The sequence below is a fragment of the Sardina pilchardus genome, chromosome 18, assembly GCF_963854185.1.
Source record: "Sardina pilchardus chromosome 18, fSarPil1.1, whole genome shotgun sequence".
NCBI classification, from domain to species: domain Eukaryota; kingdom Metazoa; phylum Chordata; class Actinopteri; order Clupeiformes; family Clupeidae; genus Sardina; species Sardina pilchardus.
This window is the reverse complement of record NC_085011.1, coordinates 4840057-4859776: the sequence shown is the minus strand read 5'-3', so window position 1 is coordinate 4859776 and position 19720 is coordinate 4840057. Positions and strand designations below refer to the sequence as shown.

Below are 19720 nucleotides of genomic sequence, written 5' to 3'. Positions count from 1 at the left end.
AGTTCTTATGTATCTAACGTTAGCTATGTGCAGCTAACAAATGTTACAGCCATATGTTCACCGGTTTGTGACATTACAAGAATAGGTTCATTTGTAGCATTAACCTTAGTTTTCTGTAATGACACTGTTGCACTTGATCTATTGAAGCTCATTTACATAGATTCCTGGTATGTGGTGGTAGCTAACGTTATTTCTAACTGCCCAACCAGTTTTCATTTGGTGAAGATTAGCTGTAACGTTGGCTAATCGCAGGTGGATAGCGAACAGCAATGCCCTATGCAACTTGCATTTTTAAAATTGGGTATTATTGTGTACTAGGCGGTTTGTACATTGTGTACTTCTATTTAGCTAACGCTAGACGTTAATGTCTAAATTATCTGGCCACAGATGCCCTGCTAATGTTAGATGCGTTAGAAATCCATCTCCTCCCAATTCGAGTTTTAAATGGCAATAACGTTCGTCAATGGCGATGTACTTTTTAGACGAATATTAAAGAACATGTTCTTGATTGAATGTAGTGTTGATTGACCTTTGGTTTGTTTGGTGCGCGATTTTTTTTGTACCGTTAGCCGCTTACATTTCCATCTCTGGGAGTGACCATACGCGTATATGTTAGCATCCTGCATGGTTGGGACCAAGTAGTTGGCATCAGTCTTCTTGGCGGCATGACGTTGGCTACTGATAAGTGCTGAAAGGGGAACTTGCTAACCTAAAAACTTCCTGTGGTTTCGACTAGACGTGCGAAAATCTTTGCCTGATGTTGAAAAATCTCCATTCGATGTTGCGGTCATTTTGAATTCATCAAAGATGATTTTGGAGATGGAATGGTCCTGCTGTTTTGAATTAGCCAATGACTGCAGGCTCACCCGTCTAGTTGGTCGTTAGGCCGCTATATTCTCAACATTTGTGGTTAACCTCAGTTCTGTTAATTTATCCAGTATGTTCTGTTATGTGCCAAAATAGCACTACTAACGTTACTTTACAAGATGATGTAATTTTAGGCAGAGTGTTGAGGCAGAATAATCTGGAGATTAGTGTCAATCCTTTTGTCTCGGTCGAGAGCATCCTGATTATAATCCTGGAGAACTCTCCACTAAATGATTGCGATTGATTTGCGAAACACCTCTGTGTTTGCAGCATGATGGTGTTTTACCTAGAAACCTGACACCTGACACCTAACACTGTTCAGACAGGCATTTGATTGTACCTGGAAGTAATGGGAAGTAATGTTAATTGTGTAGGCATCTGAATATAGGGCTAAGTTAAAAGTAGCATCTAATCATGGATCACTATTCGTTGTTATTATTTTGGAATATCATTGAGTTGGTTTTCAGATCATGAATTGAGGTATTTTTTCCTTGCTCTTTAGGGTGTGGATTTCTCCCATGCTTAATTTAGAGTGGCCCATTCTTGAACACCTTAAAATATTCATGCAGTGCTTTTTATCCACAGACATACAGTGGACAGTGACAGGCAGGCAGACAGCCAGGGTCATCAACATAGCATTACACAGCCTTCATATCCATCTCCACCAAGTTCACACAAGAGCCACTAACAAGAGTTTGATCCACCAGGTTCCCCCCTCTAGCTTCGATTCACCCTCAGTGCCCTCTATGGCTATCACAAGTCCATAGCAGGTCCTCTATTTCTCCTTGGCTATATGTCAGCGAGTTGACACTGTCAACATAGGCAGTAAAAGTGTTGCTTGATCTAAGAATGTATGTTGTCATAATTTGGCGTAACTACTACTACTAACTAACTAACTGACTAACTAACTGTTGCTTAGTTGCATAGTGAGTGCACCTGATGAACTTCCACAGTATGTTTACAGATTGGTAACCCTCTGTCCTGGCCACCACGGTGACTAAGCACATTTTGATGTGTGGTGCGTGGGAACTGGGTCTCCGTATGAGATGGCGACTTGAGTCCACCTCGGGTTTCAGATTGATGTCCGGCAGCAACATTTAGCAACTCCTCACGTCATGACTCACTTTTACCGATCATCTTAATCTCTTCTCTCTCTGTGTGTGTGTGTGTGTGTGTGTGTGTGTGTGTGTGTGTGTGTGTGTGTGTGTGTGTGTGTGTGTGTGTGTGTGTGTGTGTGTGTGTGTGTGTGTGTGTGTGTGTGTGTGTGTGTGTGTGTGTGTGTGTGTGTGTGTGTGTGTGTGTGTGTGTGTGTGTGTGTGTGTGTGTGTGTGTGTGTGTGTGTGTGTGTGTGTGGCCCTGTACTCTGCGGCCTGTGCTGCCTCAGTTGCTAGGTAACTCATAAGGGCTCACTGCTGCTTCTCTTTCCATCACTTGGCTCAGCTGCTATTTCAGGTTCTCCCGCAGCACTTTGCTTGGACTGATTGACCTTATTGATTTTATTTGTTTTTCTTTTAGCCCGATAGATTATATTCAGTTTTGCACTCCTCCTCTGTCTGTCCCGGTTTTATTCTGCTTTACATATTTATTCCACTCTTATTTTTGAAGCTGGATGGTTTTGGCCTTGTGGCTAAACTCTGGTGCCTTGGATGGTGACTGGACCTCTCTTCGACTGATGCTAAGGACAACCCTCTTGAATCACAGATGTGTGTCAGAGGAGTTCTCAGCTCCGTGAAGGAGATGTAATGATGTAATGTAATGTGGTTAATGGTTAATGAGACCCCTTGTCCCTGAAGGCAATGACTTGCGTTCTCTTCGCTTTGAAGATTATCAGAGCAATGCTCCTTCCCTTATCTTCTCAAGTATTTATTTATCTCCATGTGGACAACTCTGGAGTTGATCGATGACTAGATATTCTAGATGTTGATATTGGATTTTGAGTGTTGTCAGATTGCAGTGGGCAAAACACGTGACACTTTATGGAAGGCTCTTGTGTAAGTTTCTCTGGACGACCTGATGTATTGTTTAGTTTAGTTTTTTCAATTTCAACCTTATTGTAGGTTCATAAAGACAACATACAATCAACTGTCTTCATAAACACTGAATTGTTTGTGCTGTTACAGTAAAAACATATCTTATATGCAACATAGGGTAAACTATCTCAACTAGGTGACATCTACAATCCGTTGTCCTTCAAGACATTCCGTTGTTACCTTCAGTTCCACCATCAGAACTCTCTGTTCTGTACAGTTCACAGAGAAAGATGACTGCGCGGCCACTCACACGCCGAATGAATGTGTCAGAGCAATCAGCATAGATAATAAAAAAAAAACAAGCATTATCAGAATCACTCTGTGTGTGTTGCCCATGCTGATAGCCAGATCAGGTGACTTGGTAATTGCATTGGGTGTTTACATAATCCTATTTGGACCATAATGCAGGGGAGGTAGCCTAGCCACATGTGCAAGAGCGCTTGGAGCTAGTGACTCACAGGCCTCTGAACCCAGCAGTGTTGAGGACGAGCCGCTTGTTCAAATGAAGTGAGCTGTACTCTTTGCTTGGCCTTGTGCCGTTCCTTTGTTAGTTTCTTGGCAGTTTTGAGCTTAGAATAGCAATAATATTAATATTATCATTATTATTATTATTAATAATAATAATAATAATAATAATAGTAGTAGTAGTAGTAGTAGTAGTAGTAGTAGTAGTAGTAGTAGTAGTAGTAGTAGTAATGTAATAATAGTACTACCTGTACTATTGGAACGTTGATCATGTATTAGTTTCAGTTTGGTGGAAATAAACAGGGTTGTGAAAACATCGCAAAGTACTGTAGCATGGATCACAACACGGTATGATAGGCCTACAATATGAGATGAAGTGAAGTGAGATGAAGTGAATTATCAGTTAGTCCCACGTATTATGTCAAGCATCAGTGAAAATGATCCAAAAATCCTACCAATAAATCTGTGTTTATTAAATTATCTATATATACTGTACGTGTATACAACCCCTTAGTTTTATTTGTAGTTGCAGTAGTAGTAGTAGTAGTAGTATGCCAATGGATTCTCAGAGTGGCTGCATGGCTTGAAAGCTTGAAAGCCATCATGTTAGCACAGAGCAGTCAAGCTCATAAACAATGGCTCTTGCGTAATACCCAGGACAACATAGCAGGGTAACTGAGCCTGTTGGAACCCATGGAGACGGGATGTGAGTTTTATCCTAAAGGGAAGCTCTTCAGGGGGCGTTCGTTTCGCTTCGCACTGTGACGGCGTGTCTCAGCCTGTGTTCTTTTCTTTCTCTCGTAATTGGAAGTCACATATCAAGGCATATTTACGTTGACATTTCAGATTGTCTCACAACAATAATTTCACAGATTTGCCGTATCTTAATGATGAGCTTCATTTTTCCTAGATTTCAAAGATCTATTTTGAAAACTTTTGTGAAGGGTGTATATATTGTTTTAGAACACACCCAACAGTTTGGTCAGTCATTCCCCCCCCCCCCCCCCCCCCCCTCAATTCAGGCTATTTTACACTTGTGTGTCAGCTGTTCCCAATCGCTGCTGTGCTGTCTTGTCTGTCCGCTAACCTAGCCACCAGCTGTCTGCTAACCTAGCCACCTGTTCCCAGGTCAGTTTCACTACCATGGCTGATTATTCAAATGAACTTCGTGAAGTTATATATAGGGATGCACCGATCCGACTTTTTCAGTCCCGATACCGATACCGATGCCTGGGCTCTGCGTATCGGTCGATATCCGATACCGATCCGATACCATTGTTAATTAATAAACTGTATACTTCACCATGTAGAAAAGACTAAAGGCATCAGGCTTGACTTCATTCTTCATTCTTTCCCTAACTAAACATTACTTTCCTTAAAAAATCTAACAAAATAACACTTAGATATAAAGGTAGCCTAATGTATTATTATTATTATTATTATCATTATTATTATCATTATCATCATTATTGATTATATTACTAGTATTAAAAATAAACAGTTGTACACCAGCAGCAACTTGGAACAGCATTCAAATTCAAGTTCACAGTTATTACTAAATAATAAATCTAACAAAAATCAATTTTGCAGATAAAAATCCATTATTAGTGACATACATTGAAACACCCCTGCCAAAATGGTGTCACCCGCGAAACCCCTCTATTTACTCATAGTGGTACGGTCCCGCAGTTTCCCCACGATAAACTAATTAGTTCACACGGAGTTTGAATGGTGGTAAACGGTAGAAGTTGTACGTTTTATCTAATAAATTATACGTTTTTAACAGCCAATTTGAACATTTGCATGTCTTTATACCAAGAACAGTTTATACAGATGAGATGAAAATGACAATGTGTTTAGTTTGAGTAGCCTATTTTGACTGTTACACATTAAACGTGTTGCCTAAATGCAACAAAACGCATGAAGATCGTAATTAATCTATGACAAATGGTGGTTAGTATAGATATTCTTTTGATCCTATGACATAAATTTGGTATAGCCTATTTATCCCATCCATGAATTTAGACACTTAGAGCACACAGTGAGGTGGCACACTCTAACCTGCAGCAGTGAGCTGCTGCTACAACGGCGCTAATGGCTGGTTGCGCGTCATGGCTCAGCCTTTTTTTGAGACTATATTAAATTCGGATCGGCCCATGGATCGGCTCATTTTTTCCGATCCACGATCCAGCTATTTTGTTCATATCGGGGCCGATATCCGATCCAAATATCGGATCGGTGCATCCCTAGTTATATAGCGCCGTTAACAATATACACATAAAGCACTCAAAAGCACCTCAGAGCACTTTAGTCCTAAACCTTGTTTTATTAGAGGAAGCACAGGGTAACCGTGGCGATTGGGAAACCCCTTTGAGCCAAACCCAGCTCAGCATCAACTCCTCGTCTGCTGGAGGCTGGCCGGAGTGTGGGACAGAAACACAGAAGGCCAGATTGAAGCCTGCGTGCGTGCGTACGTGCGTGCTTGCGTGCGTGTGTGCGAGAGAAACTTGAATTCCTTGCTGTGCTGTTCAGTCACCATCACTAAGCTTTAGGCTGCAGGCCTTCAGGGCCGAAGACACCCTAAAACAAAGCTAAAGTAAAGCAGGGACACGTGAGCCGGTCCACCTCCACCACTGCCCCCATCCAGCTCTGTTTGTGTTTGTGTGCAGCGAGAGCCCGCCATGGCAACAGCGCTGGAAGGTGAGGTGGCACCGGGCTCTTTTCATCTGCACTGTTGGTGTCTGAGTGCACACTGTTGTGCAACCATGACAGCAATGCACCGACTCTGGACACGCACACGCACACGCACACGCACACGCACACGCACACGCATTTGGGCAGAGCCTGTGAATGTGATTAGCCTAACTCCAGTGATTTGATCTCCCCTGGACATTAGGTTTTGCCCTCTCTTAATGTCCTGTAGTAATAGTTTCCAAGACATGGTTCACTTATGCACAATCTAAATGGGTAATTTAGTCTTGATTCAATCTTTTACAACGTCAGAATGCTTAAGAGCTCTGTCTGTGTCTACTGTTAGTGAAGGCCCCTGTGCATAGTCCTGCCTGTTCACATAGAACTTTTTTTCTGAAAAGAGAAGTGGCGTAGACTGCTTTTTTGCCATCTGCCATCGTCTTTGCTCCAAGTAGCATCCCGAAGGATGTTTTTCGGTTATCTGCTTGTGACTGGTCAGTTGTGGAAAAACAGCTTGATGTAGGGCGTTTTACTGCGAGAAGGACGTTTTTGAAAACGCCATTAGCCTGGAAATATTCAGACTCTTTTACGAAGTGACTCTTTCACAAAGTGAGTGGAGTCTGCCAACTCTCGAGTAGGAAACGTTTGCAACACTTACACTTGCATAAACCTTACACAATGACAGTGAACAGCCTCAGCAGTCAGGAAACAATGTATGTGGGACTACCTTTGCTGTCAATACATTTCTGCTTTTTTTTTTACTTTTGCAAGTGTTGCTACTGGGATGGGGCCGGGCTACTACTCCATAGAATTATAATGTAAAACGGACGCCGGCAGCTACAAAACATACCCCTAGTCCGAACGTAGCCTAGGGCTGTTTCAATGTGCAAACCACAACCAAAACTGTGAAACAAACAACCATCCACTATCTTGTGTTGCGGTTCAAGAAGATAGAACAGCAATACACTCTTTAGCCCCAGACATCCACATACAGATAGTCCTTTGAGCTCTCAGCTCAACACCACCAGACCCCCCAAAAAAGAAAACCAAGGTTGAAACTGAACTGTGGCAAAAAAAAAAAAAAAAGATCTAAACCAAACCATGGATTTGATGTGTCATTATACCTCTAGTCCTCCTTATTTTGAATAATCAGGGTCACCATCTTTCTCAAGAACAGATTCACGTGCAGCATAAAAAGACTGAAACCGGGAATTAGGAGTTTGTTGAAAAGTTGCTGAACAGTCTGAAAAACAAGCATCCTTCACCAGCGGTCCCGGACGTCGTCTAGTGCCCCATCCTTGGCACGCCAGTGTGCCAGGCCAGCGTGCGGAATGGGTGGCATCTGGGCCGTGTGCAGGCCGAAGCAGGGCCGGCTGAACCGCCTGAACTCTGTTTGTTTATTGTTCTGTGTCCCTGGCGAGTGATGTCAGTGCAAGGAGGGGAGAAAGGAGGCCTAGTGCTCTGAGGCCACTCTGCTCTGCTCTGCTCTGCTCCGCACAGCCCACCACACTGACTCTACTACGCTGCTCTCAGCACACTCTGAAGATTGTGGCTGCAGGCGTCGTGGCAGGCCGCTGCTGCTGGATTGCCCAGTTTATTCATGTTTTTGTTCATATCACGCCTTTCAGGTGATCAGAACAGGGGTTAAAGTTCCTAGGCACCGTGCCTGAATTGAAGTGTGCACCGGGACATTTAGTTGACATGGATAATTGTATCGGCTTCGAAAGTTTTAGATACTGTAACTTCATGCACCAAAATTGTCTTTGCCTTAAGCCCAGACTGACGGTATACGGTAATCCTTCCAAAGATGTCTCCTCATATTTTTTGTCTCATAATTTTTGTGGCCTTCGTCAGGCGTTTGGAGAGGGGATATTGCCTGTAGTAGTTTCCGTGTTCTTGGTGTGTGTGAGCACACTGCCAGGCAGATGTGTGTGTGAGTTTGTGACTGAGGGCTGAGTGCAGTGCACACACCCACACTCCAGCACCCATTGTCCGAATAAGAGCGCTGTTTGTCTTCGCATTGATAAAGTTCTTTCTAGTGGCCGAGGCTGCCCAGTGCGGTTCCCCCCGTGCCTCTATATCTCTGCCTGTAGTCATATCTCATTTGCTCTCCCTCTGCCATTCTTTCTTTCTCTCCTTGTCAGTCTTCCTCTCATTGTTTCTCATGCCTTCCTTCTCTCTCTCTCTCTCCCTCTCCCCCTCTCTGTCTCAGTCTTCACCATTTTTTATGCCTGCCATTTTTCCTCTCTCTCTCTCTGCCGATCATGCTTTCTCTCACCCTTCACCTCCTTCTGCCCCCTCTCTCACCCTTCACCCTTTTTATGTCATTTTCTTTCTCTCTCTCTCTCTCTCTCTCCCTTCCTCTCCCTTCCTTTCCCTATCATGCTTGTACCCTTCACCTATCTCTGTCTCTCTTTTTCTCTCTATCCCTCCCACCCTCTCTCTCTCTCTCTCTCTCTCTCTCTCTCTCTCTCTCTCTCTCTATCCCTCCCACCCTCTCTCTCTCTCTCTCTCTCTCTCTCTCTCTCTCTCTCTCTCTCTCTCTCTCTCTCTCTCTGTATCTGCCCTGACACGTAGTGTGTCTGCGTGAGTGGCTCCTCCCTGGTGTTTGCCCTCATGGCTTAGGCTGTGCTCTGCTAACCAGTCTTTCCAGTCTGGATCCTGGAGAGGCCAGCTGACACGCAGCCAAGACATGCTCTGTGTGTGTCTGTGTGTGTCTGTGTGTGTCTGTGTGTGTCTGTGTGTGTGTGTGTCTGTAGACCGCAGTGCTGCGTGCTCAAACAGAACCGCATCTCTCTCTCTCTCTCTCTCTCTCTCACCTCAGGTAACATCACACGTTGACACACACTCATTTACATCCGTGGCATTCTCATAGTCACCATGACGCTAATTGTCATGTACTTCCATCTGCACGGTCTTGTTAGGTGTACATGTTGTGGCAGCTGAGTCCCAACAGGTTATACAGCGTGGTGACACTAAGTAAGGTGACGCTGTACTGAGCTGCCTGCTCTATTATTGACAGTGTGGCAGGCGACTGGGTTGAGAGGCTGATCGAGGTCTATTCCAAATCGAGACAAGCATGACTTATGGGGCACACGACGGTCATTTTCTGTGTATTGGCTGCATTGTGTGTATAAGCCGCATATTAACTGCCCCTGTGTGTTAGCCTCATAGCTGAAGACATTTTGCAAAATCAATGTCTAAGCTAATACAATAAGCTTGTAATGCGGCTAATAGTTGGGAAATTGTGGTAGTGGTGACAACAGAGAGACTGGCTATTATGGGCTCTTGCGTTTGGATTAGAAGTTGGACCAGAGATCAGATTTTTTATTTGTTTCATAGTCTGGCCTTCGTACTGTCCTATCACCCATTTTACTGGACAGTTGAGTAGTGTGCACCTGCGTACCTTCCGCTGACAGAGTGACAGAATGTCAGAATCAACATGCTAGTGTAAACTGCGTTGTTGTATCTTGAAATCTCAATGATGTGCAGCATATTTAAGTAGTTCAATTCTTCTCAAATTCAAATAAATTCTTCTCGTATTCAAATAAATTCTTGTCATATTTTCCACGGGAGACAATGGCAGTCAGTCGTACACGATCAACAATCACTTTCCTGTGTCATCCGCCTGCCCTTTGTCATCCTTCCTGTTCCTCGAATGTGACCTCAGCAGTACCTCAGACTGTTTAGATGAGCTTACACTTGTCACAACAGGCTTTAGTGATGGAGCGCTTCATAAATACCCAATCATCTAGGCTAATCTCCTAGCATAAAACGAAGCTAACGTACGGTATGGTCCTCTTGCAAACCCATTAGCAGGCCCTAGGAAGAGCCACTTTCTCTCTGTCTAACCTTTATTTTCCAGACCCTTTGTAAATACATTGATCTAGATGCCGCCAATTGCTTTGTATGTTTGTACTGTGCAGTGCACTTGTGTGCTTGGTTATTTGTCTTGCCTGTCTGGGCATTAAAGGGGGGGGGGGGGGGGGGGAGGCTTTCCTTTACTGGTATGCCTCAGCATTTTGCATGATTCTACTATTTCTGCACAGGAGAGCAAAAATGAAAAGGAAAATAGAAGTGGAAAACATAAATAATTCAAATGACAACAACTCTTTGTAGTGTGCAGGCTAGTAGCCTGCTCTCTGCACTGCGATGCTGGGCTGAGTTGTATGGATCAATTGGCTGCTCTGACTGAGAGGCCTGCTGGAGACTAAATGAGTTATTGGCTGTCACATGACCCAGCACAGACGCTGCCTTTCAGATGTGTGTTGGCCGCTCGGGAGCGAGGCTACAGCGGAACAGCGTCTCGGAGAGCCGCAGAGCCGGCGACTGCCCCCTCTCCACTCTCCACTCTCCACTCTCCACGGCGGAGGGAGGCCGTGCGGCCGCGGTGTAGACGGCCATGTGGCTCTCTGTTATGCGGTTAGCCCCTAACTCGATTAGCTCTGCAATGTCCGTGGGATGCTAGCTATTTGGTGTCCCATCAACAAGCCCATTGTGAAGGGAACAAGAGCATCAGAGTGAGTGTCCCGGGAGTGTGTGTGTGTGTTTGTGTGTGTGTGTGTGTGTGTATGTGTGTGTCTGTGGATTACTACTGCATGTGTCAGATTCCATCACACACTCTTTTTGAGATCGCTTCCGGGTTGCTTTCTACTTTTTGTCTCTTTCTGACCTTCTGATGCCCTTTCCCTTTATTTGTATTTAGTATGTGAATAGATAGATAGCATTTAGATGCTCGATTATTGCCATTGGTGGTAATTGTTACAGAAAGTGGTAGTTAAGTGCAGTAAGGGAGAAAAGAAGGTAGAACGGAAAAAAAAGTGGGCAAAAAACATAATTTTGAGGGATGAAAAAATGGTGATTCTTACCCAGAGTGGTCATGTGGACTGCATCTCCATGAGTTCTGCAGCTCTGTGAGAATCTCAGTCATAAAGGCCTCTGATAATGATGAATTAACCAAGGCACTCTTCCAAAAAAGTTTAAAAAGCTTTAATTCATAGGCTTAATCGTCACTGATCATTAAAAATGCCCATAAAGGCCTCGTTTAGCTCGCGCTGCTCTTGGTAAACATTTGTTTAGTTTTGGTGTTTTTATGGAATGTCTTGTGTGCCGGTGCGTCTGATCTGTGTTGCCTGCTGTTATGGTAATGGGTTTTAACCTTTGTCCAAGGCGACATACAAATCACAACAATACAATAGGCTAGTTAAATTGGGACAGTAAACAAATTAGGAAGTTGGCAAGACTACATTAAGGAGAATAGCAATAATAATAAGCACAAATGTAAATTCAATTAATAGCTTAATGAAAATAAACAGACATTGTGTGTCAGACATTTGAAGGGCATGTCATGCTTAATTCTGTGGAGTCTGAGGTGTCTGTGTGAAGAATTTATTTTCTTTTTCAAGACCTTGTTACTATAACGATGATGTTATTTTGAAGCCTTTGATAACAAGAGCTTTTGATAGGCGATAGTAAGGACCTCTTATGCTAATCTTGTCCGTTGCGTGCTTATACAAACAGACCAATAAAGCATGTGAATCCAATCAACTTGCCTAGGCTGGCATAGGTTAGAATGCCCTCAAAACAAAATTATGTTGTTGGAGAGAGATTTATGATATTCTTGTCCATTGCATGCTAATGCAAACAGACCTATAAAACACCTCTGAGACTAATCAAGATATCTAGATTGACATATAATGTCCTCAGAACATAATTAAGTTGTTGGAGAGAGTTTCTCTTTTTGGAGGTCAAATGAGTTGTTTTTAATTGCTGCAGTGTAAATCATATTGGCTCACGCTAATGTGGCCTGGCTAGCACCAGTCTGGGGAGTCTGCTCTGTGTGTTCTACTGCACAAGAGGCGGGATCAACGGGCACAGCCCTTCAACCAGTCAGACCAACGATCCGGGTGTGCCAGGCCAGCCAGATGGAAAAAACAGTTTGTGATTGGTCCCCACAGATTTGTAACGGAAGCCGGATAGAAAAATGTGGAGGTTTCCAGCCTGAGTTGCAAGGCGAAATCAAATTGCTGGCAGATCAGGCTGAGTTTACCCACACTATTGCTAATGGTTTCCATGAAAACCTTCTGGGCCAGCTGGTGCCAAGTAGAGGCTTGTAGTAGCCAGTAGTAGGTCAAACTGAACTTGGTGTTGATGTGGTACCGCAACGGTACATAGAAAGAGAAAGGTCATGCCACCCATCATCACCTGTGTTCCTTAAGTATGTTGGCTAGACTTTAATGATTCACATCGTCCCCTTAGAATTATGAGGTTCAATCTGACATTTGTTTGTTAAAATTGAGTTATTGACATCTTGGTGTTCTGTGGCAATTTAAGAAGGTGAGGTGAGGAGGTGTTTCTTGTAGTTTGGACATTTTATCTGAAGATGTTTGTTCCGCTTATCAGTATAACTCTGTGTGGAATTCTTTCAAAGACTTTGAATCTCAGTATCTCAGAACTACTCAGAACATACATACTAAACTGCTCAGAACCGTGTCATTCTGAAGGGACAACATGTACAGTAACTGCACTGCTTGGTGCTCATATACAACAAAAGCACCTCCTGTCTTTACCCCTGTTGTGTTAAAGTGTGAGCTAAACTTGGGCCGTATGAGAGTGTGCTGAACTTCTAATGGTTAAGTGTGCTGCTAAACTCTGTGTTGTGTTACCGTGCCAAACTCACAAAAAGTCAGGCATATTTGGCTTTCGGGTGAAATTCCAGGATGAACCTAAAATCCACTATAATCTTAACATAACTTAATGTGACCTTCTCTGAACTGTTGAATGTCCAACAGTTCAATATTTCAGTACTTTCTGTGCTGAAACATTACATTTCACTTGAAACCAGATCAGTAGTGTATGTTAAAAGTGTGCCAAGCCCAGGCTACCTGTAAAATGTGCTAAAGGTTAAGTGTGCTAAATGTCAAATGGTGTGCTAAACTCATGCTCTGCTAAAATATGCTAATAGTGTGTTATGCTACTGTATGTGTGCTAAACTCAAGCTATGCTAAAACATGCTAATAGTGTGCTATGCTATGTGTGCTAAACTCATGCTATGCTAAAACGTGCTAATAGTGTGGTGTGCTATGCTACGCTATGTGTGCTAAACTCATGCTATGCTAAAACATGCTAATAGTGTGCTATGCTACAGTATGTGTGCTAACCCTGTGCTCTCCCTCTCGTGCCCCCCCTGTGCAGGATGTGGCAGTGATAATGCTGCTGCCTGTGCTGGCTGTGCTGATGGGGCTGTGGGCTGGAGGCCTGGCCGAGGCCCTGCCCAGGCCGGAGGAGGTGGACCCCAGCTCTACTGACAACAAGACCTGGTGCTTCTCCGCCCGCATCCGCAGCACTGTGCTGCAGGGGCTCCCCTTCGGGGGGGTGCCCACGGTCCTCGCCCTCGACTTCATGTGCTTCCTGGTGCGTACCACTCAACACACTCACACACTCACGCACTCACGCACTCACACACTCACACACTCACACACTCACACACACACTCACACTCACTCACACACTCTCACACACACTCACACTCACACTCACACTCACTCTCACATTCACTCACTCACTCTCTCTCTTTCGCTTGCTCTCTCTCTTGCGTACTTTCCCCCTCTGTCTTTGGCTCTCTCCCTCTCTCTCTCTCTCTCTCTCTCTCTCTCTCTCTCTCTCTCCCTCCCACTTTCTCCCTCCCCCTCTCTATATCAATTATATGGATCAGCTGATGGATTGGAAAACAAATGCTGGAAAACTAATTAGGAGCATGATTTGTCTTTTGCGGTTTGAAAATGTATGGTCCAGTGTGGTGGATGTTATTGCATTGGATAGTAATGCATTACTGGACTTGAAGCACTAGTTAAGCTGAAGATACTCTTTTGCATATGCACTACAAAAAGTGATATCTTAAGTGCTATAATCTTATATTTTCTTGTTTTTATTGTCTTGAATCTTAAATCTCATCTTAAATGAAGGTACGTTTTCTTAATCCATCTTCAGATAAATTTGCTTGTTTTTTATATCTGAATTTAAGAGTAAATGTAAAGAGAATTTACTTATTTTAAGTCAAATAATCTTACAAGACAGCTCAAAGTGAGTATCTTTATACTAAAAACAATACAAACTAGATTTCTTTTTATCTTGATATACACTAAGATTAGGGATGCAACGGTTTTCAATAATTTATTGAACCGTTCGGTTTGGCCTGTTCGGTTCAATAGACTCACCTAAACCGCAATATTTCGGTATACGCGACATTAAACTTTTTATTTAATACAAGGTTATTGCACGCGCGTAGCCTGGGAGCGATAGTAAGGAGTGCTTAGGACCCGGGGGATGAGTTTTCTCTGACTGTTCAGCTTGCCTCTCGTCAACCTTGCAACAACCAATCAGAATTTTACTGAATTTCCCAAGACCCAATAGGCACGTTGAAATGCAAATGAAGGAGTCATGTGAGAAGAAACAAACTTTACCGGCGGCTGCACGATCATGGCGACATTCGAAGTAGCCTACGAACAAGTCAAAAAGACCGTCAGTAAACAAAGCACAGTGTGCAAGCACTGCTTCACAACGATCACCTAATAAAGGTAACACATCCAACATGTCGGCCCATTTGCGCCACCATCACCCGGCTGTAACCTTAGTGGAGCAGCACGGAGAGCTAGTTTGCCACCGAAAACCCAACCATCCATTGCTGCAGCCTTTCGGCAACAATATTCCTATAATTCCCAAAAACACAAAGACATAACGAATGCGATTGGCGTGTTCATAGGAAAAGACATGATGCCCTGCCGGGTATGGGATTTCGCTACATGATAAATGTTCTCGATCATCGCTTCAATATCCCCTCCTGCACGCATTTCAGCAGTAAGATTCCTGAACTGTACGAAGTGTGTAAGAGATAAGTTGAAAGTGACTTTTAAAGTTTACATTTTATGCAACCTACTTAATATTACAAAAGGGCTGTATGTTCTGTAAGACAACAGGTAAGGGATAATCAACGACGCACCGTGCGTTTATAGGAAAATAATGCACGTTCGAAGTGGTAATAAGGACCCGACGCCGCAGGCGGACACTTCGATAAGTGCATTATTTTCCTAGAAACGCACAGGGCGCGGAGTTGATATCCGCTTATATACCACTGCTACTATCATTTTCATTTATATTGCCTCTGTCTTAGATGCAACATTGCTGTTTTTACCGTTACATTCACATTGGCGAATTAATATTCAAGTGTAATAAGCCCAAAAGAAGGGAACTACATCATAGCCGTGCGGTATATAGAAAAATAATGCACGTTTCAAATAGCGCACCACAATAGGAAATTTGACCAAGCAGTGGTATAATAAATAAATAATTACACATTACTTTATGCTGCACTTCACTATGGATAATATTGCCTGTTTATGACAGAAGGCAATGATGGTGTTCTTTTCTTATAATACATTTTTGTGATTCTGCTTCATCTGTGTCTGGCTATGCATTTAATATTTACTCTGCAAGTGTAAGTAGAAGCACATTGTTGATTTGAAATAGAAAAGGCAAATATAACCTCCTGTATGCTAGAGCCAAGATAATATTGATATATTGAAACCGAACCGTTACCGTGGCCCAAAAACCGTGATACAAACCGAACCGTGGCAAAACTGTACCGTTGCATCCCTAACTAAGATTATAACACTTGGTAAGATATCGCTTTGTGGTATTGGTACTAGTAGTAGTAGTGGTAGTGTGTACATACTGTACTGTATGCTTGTTTTAAATGGACGTGTGTTTTCCCCTCTCCATAGGTTCTACTCTTTGTATTCTCCATCTTGCGGAAGCTGGCATGGGACTACGGTCGGCTGGCCCTGGTCACAGATGCAGACAGGTAAGCTAGGCTGCAGCATGTCCTTCAGAACGCTCGCCCAATGACACATCACTTCCCCTCCCAGGTGCAGCCCTCCACATGAATCATGGCGTTTATTGGAGAAGTGTGGGCTTTGGCATCTGCCTCTGTACACTATGACTTGCCTTTTTGTAGATTGTATGCCCCCCGACCCCCCCCCCCCTCTCCCCTTCCAAATAAAGGCTACGAGGCGAGGCAAGTCACTCATCAGAAACTGATGCTCAGGAGTCATCTCATCTCAATGGAATGTCAGATCTCATCCATCTTGTGTGTTGATTGAGGCTGCTGGTAACGCCTTTACACTTCTCCGAGGTCCTCGTGGGCGTCTGTACGTGCTTAACGTCCTCATCGGTGACAACACCACAGAGTCTCTCAAAGACCAGAACTATTACACCACAGACTCTTTCTTCTATTGTAGACAGTGGGGTGATGGGGTGGTTGGGTGGTTGGGTGGTGGGTGGTGGGTGGAGGGGGCGATTGCCCCCACGTTGATTTCCAGCCCTTCTCCGAGCCCCCAGAACCCCAAACAAGGTGTAGCCTTTCGAGCATTTAGGATAAATACTGTGTGTGTGTGTGTGTGTGTGGTGTAGCCTTTCCAGCGCCGCAGCAGGAGAGAGTGGCCGCCGCAAACCGGAGCGCTCCGGAGTTTGTTTGCTCAGGGTGAGAGCCGCGCTCGCGCTCAACCTCGCTCTGGCTCACCCCACCCCACATTTGTGCAGCTGGGAGCCCCACCACAGAGGCCTGCCGGCAGGCACACACACCGGCCCAGCTGAGGCACCCAGAAGAAGCCCATTAAACTCACTGATACTATGAACTCCTGAAGGCACTCTCGTCCACTTAATGAGTCAGACGCAGAGCTCTGTTGGCTCCTCTTCCGTTTAAACGGGACTCTTTCCAGCTCAAGCCCTTTTAGGAGGAGGCTTCTGGTCATGTGACTGCGGGCAGCATGGTGGCACATACTGGCAGCTGGATGGTCATGCTTTTGCATTTCCCACTTCATGACTCATTAAAACCATCTAGTATGGATCGGTCTTAGTCACACCGCAACACAACACACACACACACACACACACACAGACTCATACTCTCAGACAGACCACAACTTCTTCTTCTTGTTGCACACACAGCACCATGATGGGTTATGAGATTTAGCTGAAGATAGTAGTATGATGCATGTATATGTGTTGTATTTGTGTTCATCTCTTTTTTCCATCCCCCCACAAGATTGATTCTTCAGCTCCGTACAGTACTAATGTAACCCATATTTGATTGATCTTCAGCTCCGTACAGTACTAATGTAACCCATATTTGACTCCTCGCGCGCTGCACCCAGTAAAGCATTGATGTCCTGTCACACTTGATGTCCTGTTTGGACCCTGTGCTCAGACCCCAGTGCTGCCGCAGCTCAGTGAAGATGAAGATGAAGATGAAGATGAAGGGGCTCTGTGTGTGTGTACGCTGTGGCACTGTGTGGACATGCCTTGAATTTCCCCTTGGGGATCAATAAAGTATCTATCTATCTATCTATCTATCTATCATGCTGTCCCACATGCTTGAAGGCTTTTGTCAAGATGTTGTGAGCACTACCCCTCGCAGTTTGGGCTCGCAACAGGCAGGGAGGGGTCTCCTGGAATCTATTTCTGTGCAGACACCGGGGGTTGGAAAGCCCTTAAGCCAAACTCAAATCTCTCCCTCTTCTTTTTTTTTTGGTTCTGAAGACAGGATCAACGGTACCGGCGCCTGGACGAGCGGGAATAGTATGTTTTTTTTTTTTTTTGTTGTTGTTTTTTTTTCTCTCCACGTCGCCACTCTCTATCTCCTTCTCTCTTTCTTTTTTCCCCCCCGCTGCTCTACCGTTCCAAATTAACACTCTTGCTCTGGTTTCTAGACGGCCTGAGGTCCGTCCAGGCCCTCCTCACCCTCTCTGTGTGTCTCTCTCTCGGTGGAAGGGCCCTGTCGTGTCTGTAGCCGCACTACTGACCACTCTCAGTCTCCACCCAGCACAAGCTGGGCCTTGTCTCAATCTGTGTGCACATTTTTTGTAATCAGTGTGTGTGTGTGTGTGTGTGTGTGTGTGTGTGTTTGTGTGTGTGTGTTCACTTCTCTCACAAAGCATGCGCTTCTCGGCCTGTCTGAGTGTGCCCTTTGCCCCACAGAGGCAGGACGGGTACAGGGAAAGGTAAAGGTTAGCCTTCGCCCCGTGGTTGAATAGGACCCCCCCCCCCTCTCTTTGGTTGCTTAAAAACACACATAACCCTCCTCCCCCTCTCAGTCGATGTCTGTATTAGAACCCACCCGGAACTCTCTGAGGAAGTTGTATTTCCTGATGTTAGACATTCCAAACAAGTCAGCCCCCAAGTTATGAACATGTTTCCACTGTTGGACCCCAGTCCCGTGGGATTATGGGTATTGTAGTCAGTATTTCCTGTTGACTAAAACAGAGCAAGGGGTCACCCCAATGTGGAGCAGGATTACAAACACCGTTCTTCCGACAGGTGGTGGGTCTCTAGTCTTTCAGTGTGTGTTTAATCTTCACTAAACAGTTTGTGTCGGGTGTGTGTGTTTGTGTTTTCTAGAGCGTCTCTGTGTGTGTGTGTGTGTGTGTGTGTGGTAGTTTGCATGACCTTGCCTTCCACATTGGTAACAGGATGCTTTTCCTCTCACACAGACGTCTCTCACTATCGCCTAACTTGTGTGTGCACACATACACACTAATTATACACACACACACACACACACACACATGCACTCGTCCCCCAATGAGGAGTGTGTGAGTGAGTATGTGTGTGTGTTTTGTGTGTGTGTGTGTGTGTGTGTCGGGATGCTTAACTGCCACTGCATGAAATGACGCCACAGAAGCTCCCGTAGGTCTGTGCACTCTGTGGCCCACACTACACTACTGATGGCTCTGCCTGTGCACAAGCGGCGTACGGTAGCCTCCGAGGGTCATTTCAGAGCGTGGTCAGACACTGATTTGTAGATGGTGGGGGTGTTGTTGAGCTCCCCATGGTAGGTAAGGGGAGGCTCAGCGTCAGGTGTGTGGTGGTGGGAGCGTTGTCGTGGGAACGTCGGCGGGTTCTGACGCTGTGGCTCTCTCTCTCTCTCTTCCTCTTCTCTTCCTCTTCCTCTCCCTGTCCAGCGTGGCGTCCGCCATGCAGTCGCAGACGCCCGACCGCTACGAGCGCCTCACCTCCATCTCCAGCTCCGTCGACTACGACCAGAGAGACAACGTGAGCACCTCCGCAGTGTGTGTGTGTGTGTGTGTGTGTGTCTGTGTGTGTGTCTGTGTGTGTGTCTGTGTCTGTGTCTGTGTCTGTGTCTGTGTCTGTGTCTGTGTCTGTGTCTGTGTCTGTGTCTGTGTCTGTGTCTGTGTGTGTGTGTGTCTGCCTGTCTGCCTGTCTGTCTGCCTGTCTGTCTGTGTAATGAGTATTGATGAAATTTGTCAAGATGTCGGCAGATAGTCCAACGACCCACCCTGTCCCACACATAAGCACATACACACACACACACACACACACACACACACACACGCATACAACAACAACACTTTCTCCTAGTGTTTACAGACTAATATAGTGTTTATAGTTGGTGAAGGACATGATCTTTGTAGTTCTTGGCTATTCCGTTGGCATGTTTGTTTGTGTGTTTGTTTGTTGTTGTATCTCAAGTGAGTGAATCTGCTGTGTGTGTTTTGTGTTGCAGGGCTTCTGCTCCTGGTTAACAGCCATCTTCAGGATAAAGTGAGTTCTCCTGGGCCTCCCATTCATCCTATCTATCATGTCTGCTCATG

General features: G+C 44.8%; 1 protein-coding gene across 5 annotated transcripts in view; it reads left to right on the top strand.

Annotated features, from left to right (window-relative positions):
• Positions 1-19720, top strand: part of tmem63ba (transmembrane protein 63Ba) — a 42032-nt gene that overhangs the window by 950 nt on the left and 21362 nt on the right. For 3 of the 5 annotated variants that reach the window (XM_062520441.1, XM_062520442.1, XM_062520438.1), the window contains exons 2-6: positions 13248-13466; positions 15833-15912; positions 17649-17687; positions 19070-19160; positions 19633-19670. In XM_062520441.1, coding sequence (XP_062376425.1) covers positions 13263-13466; positions 15833-15912; positions 17649-17687; positions 19070-19160; positions 19633-19670 — 452 coding nt within the window. In that variant the 5' untranslated portion in view covers positions 13248-13262. Of the gene's footprint in view, positions 1-10488; positions 10574-13247; positions 13467-15832; positions 15913-17648; positions 17688-19069; positions 19161-19632; positions 19671-19720 lie in introns of those variants that run through there. The other 2 variants (XM_062520443.1, XM_062520440.1) reach the window with 2 other exon arrangements.